Source organism: Myotis davidii, unplaced genomic scaffold (genome assembly GCF_000327345.1).
Source record: "Myotis davidii unplaced genomic scaffold, ASM32734v1 scaffold510, whole genome shotgun sequence".
Taxonomy (NCBI): domain Eukaryota; kingdom Metazoa; phylum Chordata; class Mammalia; order Chiroptera; family Vespertilionidae; genus Myotis; species Myotis davidii.
In genome coordinates, this window is record NW_006282203.1 from 443,624 (window position 1) to 450,961 (window position 7,338).

The 7,338-nt window shown below is 52.2% G+C and overlaps 1 protein-coding gene across 1 annotated transcript in view; it reads left to right on the plus strand.

The window, feature by feature from the left end:
- Positions 1 to 7,338, plus strand: part of LOC102754740 (kinesin-like protein KIF26B) — a gene marked incomplete at its 3' end in the record, with an annotated part of 146,217 nt that overhangs the window by 33,630 nt on the left and 105,249 nt on the right. The window contains exon 4 of the mRNA XM_015570820.1: positions 1,023 to 1,189. Within this exon, the coding sequence (XP_015426306.1) occupies positions 1,023 to 1,189 (167 nt within the window). The remainder of the gene's footprint in view (positions 1 to 1,022; positions 1,190 to 7,338) is intronic.

Here is a 7,338-nt window from a genome sequence, read left to right on the forward strand (position 1 = left end):
GATTGGCTACCTCCTGAATGCAGCTCAACCAGGGCTGGGGAACCTGCAACCAAGGTATGTGCCCTTGACCTGGAATCTAACTCCCAACTCTTTGGTCCACAGGCTGATGCTCTAACCACTGAGCGACCGGCCAGGGCTGTCTGGAGACACTTTTTTTTTTTGAACTAAAGTTTCCCCTTTTTAAAACAATTTTTGGTTTTTACAAATAGACCAAAGTTTTAATGTCACAGGTTTTCGAAATAGCACACTAGACTTGCCTGCATTATTATTCCATTTGTCACGGGATTAAGCGCTTTCCTGGAGTAGATTTCTACACAAGTGTCTCTTTGTGCCCAGAAGTACAGCTCTTCATGGTGTATGATGTGGATTTAGGCAACACGGACCCAGCCCCAGCAGCTAGAACTTCTGTGATGAAGGCAGTGATTGCAAATAAAACGGGAGCCATTTATCTTAATGATGCAGGAGGAAAATTGAAATGATCTCACCCTCCCCGTGAGCCCCCCTGAAATTCATGGCGACTCTGTCTATTTTTATGAGCTTTTTGAAGTCATCTGCGTGCCGACTGCCTACAGCAAACAACAAGTGATGCTTTAATTCCTTATGCCCGGCATTAGCAGGCTCACATCTCCCTTAACAAAATGATGCCTTTGCCCCCCTCGTCTGTTGGAGAGCATTTGGGGCCACTCCTGGTAAGACACTAGCCGGCGCTGGTTGATGGCACCGGCCTAGTGTTCGGCTGCAAACAGTGCGGATAATGGTTCATGCTCTCCCCTCCAAATGCAGGGGAGACAGACATAATGGAAACTTACAATGTCAGTGGGTGATTTTATTCCATTATTTTGAACGCAAGTGAGGAGGCATCCTGGCTGAAATGCTGAGAAATGGCCTTGGAGGGGACCTGAGCACCGTGTATGCTGTGTGACGGGGGGATGTGCTCCTTTCCCTCCCCCCCGACGCTGTCAGTGGTGGTCAGTGCACGTGGCGAGCCCCAGTAATGAGCTCTGTGTCTGTTTCCTCCTCAGATCTCCCAGCTAATGACAGAGACGGGCCGGGAGGGCCTGTCCGAAGCGGCGCTAAATCGCTACAATGCAGACAAGCCGTCCTCCTCCGGCGTCCCGGCCTCGCAGGGCTCCTGCGTGGCCACTGAGACCTCCACGGGCACCTCCGTGGCCGCGTCCTTCTTCGCAAGGTAAGAGAGGTTTTCAGAGCCTCGGTTCTCTCAGATCAGCCGTCTGGTTAGCCTCTCATGTGGGCCAATTCCGACAAAACGCTAGGAAGTGTCCTGGCTGGTGTGGCTCAGTAGGTTGGGTGTCTCGTGCCCTGAAAGGTCACTGTTTGAGTCCTAGTCAGGGCATAAACTGGGGTTGTGGGCTTGATCTCATGGAGGGGCCGTGCATGAGGCAGCCAATCAGATAATCTGATGTTTTACTCTCACATCAATGTTTCACTTGCTCTCTTTCTCCCTTCCTCTCTCTCTAAAAATCATAAAAAATATCTATATATAAAAGCCTAAGCGACCGAATGATCAAACAACCGGTTGACCGGTCGCTATGATATGCACTGACCACCAGGGGGCAGGCACTCAAAGCAGGAGCTGCCCCCTGGTGGTCAGTGTGCTCCCACAGTGGGAGCGTCGCTCAACCAGCAGCTGGGCTCATGGCTGGTGAGCACAGCTGCGGTGGCACGAGCCTCTCGCACCTCCATGGCAGTGCTACCGAGCGGCGGCAGCAGGTGCAGAGGGGCTGGGATGTGGGGTAGCGATGCCTGGCCCCAGCTCGGGCTCCTCCCTGGTCGCCTGCCACTTCCCACACTGCTACATCCCATGGCTGAAACTGGCAGTTCGACAACCCCCAAGGGGCCCCGGATTGCGAGAGGGTGCAGGCCAGGCTGAGGGATCCCACCAGTGCATGAGTCTGTGCACCCGGCCTCTAGTTGAAAATAAAACACTAGGGAGAGTTTGGGGCCATTCTCTGACCTCACTCTTTAGGACAGGACTCTCCGCCTCAGCACTGTGGGCATCTTGGGCCAGATCCTTCTGGGTTGTGGGGACCGTCCTGTGCATCGGAGGGTGAGTAGCAGCTCCTGGCCTCCGCTCACTGCATCCCTATGGCACCTTCCCCATCGCTCACGTCCCCTGGGTGCAGAGAACCGCGGTTCTGAGAACACGTGGCTGTAAGGGTGCTATTGCGTGGGGTGAGGGCCTTTGTGGTGCAGTCCTGTGGCTGGCGTGTCCAGATTTATCTTCTTATCACAGAAGGAGCTGCTCAAGCATGAACATTGTAGAGATGGCAGTTTTCTTCCTGCTTGAGGGACCCGCTGGTAGTCACCAAATACCGCCCAGCTAATCTTAGAAACTGAAAACATGAGGAACAAAAGAGAAAGGCATTTCAGCCATCTTCTCTGCCTAATTTAGCAACTTGGTGGAGACAGGGCCACAGACGGGGGACAGCTGGGAGTCTGACCTCAGTCCCTCGATCTTATGAATGAGTAAACTGGGGACCCGCTGGGTGAACCTGGGGGTTCATTCGCAGCAAAGCCCGAGACAAAATCCGAATCCTCTGCTATTTTTTCCCCCTCTGCAGCTCATTCTTTATTTGGTTCTTGGAACTTAACCTTAGAAAACTTGTCCTGCCTCAGATTGCTAAGCTCCCGACATTGAAATAAATAGGAAATCAGATGACCCTTGGGTTCCAGGGGTCCTCAGTTCCAGGTCTGCCTCAGTTTCCTCCTGTGTAAAGCGAGGAGCACACCCACCCCTAGGGCTGCTCTGAAGATTGCGATGAGTGTGGTACAAAGGACTATGCAGATGTTAATTCAGAATGGACCTAGCTAGCATGTCAGTAGGGGAATGTTGGATGGCTTTTCCCGTTACCCTCATGAATGGTAGCATCGAAAGCACAGACGTGAGAAAGGGGCTCAGGTTGCGAGAGGAGGGTCAGAGGGCTGATACCTGGGGTTAACATGCAGGTCAGGCAGCACGTGGGCTTGTGGAAGATTGGCTTTGAGGTCCCAATTATACTGTGGTGCTATGTTTATTGTCCTATGAGCAATCGGGCCAACTTGAATGCATGGGGAGTAACAGGAAACATGTATGTGCAGCCACCATCCACGGGGCCATCATGCTGGCTCTGGGTGGACATGGATTCCTGGTTGTTGGGACCTTTGGACGGGCTCATTGGGAGGCCATGTCCGTGCCATTTACGGAGGGAATAGAGAGATGGAACAGAGTATGAGGAAACGCCACAGCACAGAGGACCCCAGGACCTGGGCAGGCCATCGGAGCAGTCCAGAGGGGAGGTGACTGGAGTGTTGAGGAACCTGGAAGCTGCCTCCTGTAGGCTCCGTCCGGAGAAGGGTCCTCAGCTGCCCCGGGGCCAGCATGCCAGAGAGATGTGGTTGGTTCCATAGGTCACCCGACCGTGTGGGCGAAGGCTGAGTAACACCTAGTGATGGCAGGGAGATAGCTCCCAGGTCAGCACGCAGGCGAACTCGCTCACCAGGCAAACTGTCCAGGAGAGAGCGAGGTCCCCGTCCCTGGGGGAGGTCAAGCTTGCATTGGAGGGCGACCTGGCCTCGCTGCTGGAGAGAATAGGCCGTGCTCAGCTGGGCGGGGATCTCCAGCGCCCCTCCTCACCTCAAGTTCTTTGAATGGGAAGAGCCATCAGGTCAGAGTTCACCCACAGTTTTTTTTCCCCCAGTGTGTTGACTGACAAACCCCGGAGGAGGATTTGGAGCAGGAGAAGTGAGGGGTTGAGGCTCCGATGGGAGTGTTTAGGGAGAACAGGTACTTCTTGCCGCCGGACAACCCGCAGCATCTCCGGCGCCGGGGCATGGCTGTCGGACTGAGATCCCTGGGAACATCCGAGGGCAGGACAAATGCGTGCTGGGGGCCAGCTTTCAGGGTCACCCGGGAGGACTCACAAACAGGCAAGCGAGCATCAGCGGATGGAAGGGCAGATGGCTGGCAGGCTGGTCCCGAGACTTGCTTGTACAGCCAGGGGCGAGTGGGGACACTGCGTGAACCCAGGGCGGCTGGGCCGAGGTGGCGGCTGGGAGGCCCTGCAGGGAGTTAGCGGTGAACTGAGATGGGACTCGCGGTTTCAGAAGCCCAGTGGCTGTGGTGTGAGTGTGCGCAGAGCTGGACACTTCCCCAGGGCGGCCTGGATCGTCGTTTCATCGAGGGGGATGCTGATAGCACTTGGGCCTTCGTGGCGTAAGGCGTTAAAAGCCCATAGATTGTTTAAAGGGTTTACAGTGTATATATAGTTGCAGGGGTCGGGGAAGTACCGTGTGAGGAAGAATAATTCTTCATATAGGTACATACATGTAGGGAGTGGAGCACAAGTAGGGTAACAGTTGTGAGTATGCAAAACACAGAGTTTATTCTTGAATTATTATTTATTAACTAGAGCCCTGATGCTCGAAATTCGTGCAGGGGGCTCGGCCCTCGCAGCCCTGTTTTGTCCGGAAGGTCGCTCTGCTGTTCGGCCATCTGGACTAATTAGCATATTACGCTTTTATTATTATAGATGGTTGTATTATTTTACTTATGAACAACTGTAAACCTACATTTGCCCCGCCCTGTATAACACACACACACACACACACACACACACACACATGTACATTCATTCCCCCTCGCCCCCTGCCCTAGCGTTCTTGTCAATCCCTCTGGGCTATGTCACTCCCAGAGAGTGAGGCAGCATTCTAACCCACCCCTGTCCCTGATGGGGCCTAAGCAGAAGATGCAGTGTCTTGCTTACGGTCAAGAGACAGAACCAGGATGCCTCCTTGGACCCCCTAGGTCCACAGGATATGACGGCAGCCTGAGCGCGTCCAGGGCTTTCTGTCCCGGCTGAAGCAGCGCCGTGTGCGGCAGCTTTGGATGCGGGTGAATCTGGATCCGTTGCTGGAGCCCAAACCAGAATCCTTCAGCGGCTGTGGTCTGATGCTGAAGAACAGGGGGTCCTTCCGCACAGGGTGTGGGGGCAGGGTCAGCGCCTACGCCTCAAGCCCGTGCTCACCACTGTCCAGTGCCTTCTGCTACCGGGCGGTGGAAGCGCAGTGCCCCCAGTTTGCTTTTCAGAGCTCTGGGTAGAGGTCGGGGTGGACCCTGTTGCATTTCAGAGATTTAACGTCTATAAAATAAGAATTCCAGTCCTGAAAAGGGAATGACGCGTTTGGCCAGGGCCACCCAGGTGTGGTCTGTGGTCTGTGGTCTGTGGATGGCGGCCGGGCCGACGGTGACTGGTCTGTGATGAGGGGTAGGAGTGGAGAGGAGGCATTTAGGAACTTCGGGAGCCGGTGACAGAGTGACTTTATGTCTGTGGAACCCAAGAACTGAACAGTGGGGTTGAGCTCTGACTGGTGTGACTCGGTTGCTTGGTTGGGCTTCCTCCTGGGCTCCGAAAAGTTTCTGGTTCAATTCCAGGTCAAGGGCACATGCCCAGTTGCCGGCTCCATTCCCAGTAGGGGGTGTGCAGGAGGCAGCCTATAGATGTTCCCTCTCACATTTATGTGTGGTTTTTTTCCTCTCTCTCATCCCCTCTCCCTTCCTCACTTTCTAAAAAAAAAAAAAATCGATAAAAAATATTTTTTTAAACTTACATTTTGAATATAACTAGAAATTCTTCATCACAATCTGAGAAGCACTGCTTTAGAAAGCGATGAAGCCCAAAGCGCTTGTCTCCTGCTTCTCTCCCCAGAATTTCCTCCCCTCGAATTTCTTTATGAATTTAAATCTCAGCATCTTGGTAAACTACCTGTGCTTCAGGATTACTGTGCCCGGTTGCTGGAAAAACACGTTATTTTGAGGGGAAATATAGTAACACTGGCATAGTAAAAATAACACTAAAAATGTTAATGGTAACCCAACAAGGATGTGGACACAGTTGGTCATCGAGTTGGTTAACGATCATGTTGGCTTTGAGCTCTTCAAACGAATGTCCTTTGCATGATTCCCATGTCGCTATGAAGTGGTGCATGAAGTAGGTGTGATGCGATTTTCCCATTTGTTGACGGTTAATTTTGGATAAAGATTTCATTATGTTCCCAGCCTTAAAGATACGAAGTTGTAGGCCGAGGCAGTGGGGACTTTATTTGTATGTGAAGAGCCATGAACAAATCCTGGGTTGTGCATTGCATTGCCTGGAACCCTGGTCCACAAGGCGAGACGCCTCTTTCAGATGATCTCATCTCTTCGCATTGATGTTCTTTCCCAAATAACCATTTAAAACCACGTTGTTGTTGTTTTCATTCGTGGAGTCGATGAACCTCTGGAGGATTTCCATCGACAGGGTTTGAAAAATGGTGAGCACTGCCAACTATCACAGGCCCTTCAAAGAGAGAGTTCCCTGTGGAGAAGTGTAGAACCCTGCCCTGCCCGGCTGTGGCGCTAGTGAGCACGTGTGGGTTCCGTCCAGTCTGCAGACACCACTGCCCAGTGGGATCGTGTTTGCTTCCAGCTGTTACGTTTAGGTCACAGCCTTTGTAAGACCATTACTTCTTATCAAATTCAAGTCAGATTTTCAAGCAAAATTATTTCAGGGCCTTTTTGATTATCAATGATGTTTTGTTTTTAAGTTCCCTATGTTCTTAGTGTAAATAAATGCCTTTAAAACCAGTTTCCCTAGGTTTTGGTTCATTCGGATGACTCAGTGCCTTCAGATCCTTGCCTCTTTGTCCTGTTCCTCATTGTGTGGTCCGTCACATTAGCTAGAGCGTCTACCTCTTTCTTCCTTTCTGTTCTTCAAGAACAGGGTCATTTTGTGCTTCCTTCTTCAAGATTGTATCTTTTACACAGTTTTTCTTTTACTGTTGATTAAAAATACCTCCGTCCTTGGGTTTGGAATTTCTGGGTGAATTTCGTGGTCACCTCACTAACCGGTTGCTCTGAAATTCACTCTGTGGGACCCATTTGCTGTTTTCTCCTTCCCACTTGCCAAGCTGTCCCTCATTTCCTCCCCCCAACTCCTTCGGCTCCTTGACTTTGTCCCAAACTCACTGTTTTCTTAGGGATGTTACTATATTTCCGTCCATCTCTCTCTCTCATCTGATTCCTCCTATCTTTGGTTTTTGATGGCTCCTGTGTTACCTGAGGCCGTCTCCAAGCCCCTGGAGCACATGGCTGGCGCCATGACTGACTTGATTGGTGTCCCACTGAGACCTGAGGTTGTGGCGGCAGTAAAACCAGGACCCGCTCAGGTTCCTGGGGTCAGGAGCTCAGCTGAGCCCAGAGGGTGGACCCTGGCCTCTGAGGCCCTTGCTTAGGTCGAGGTCGCTCCACGCCTCACCCCTGGTGGGACCTGTCTCAGTGCTGTGTGCCCACGGGCTACGGTT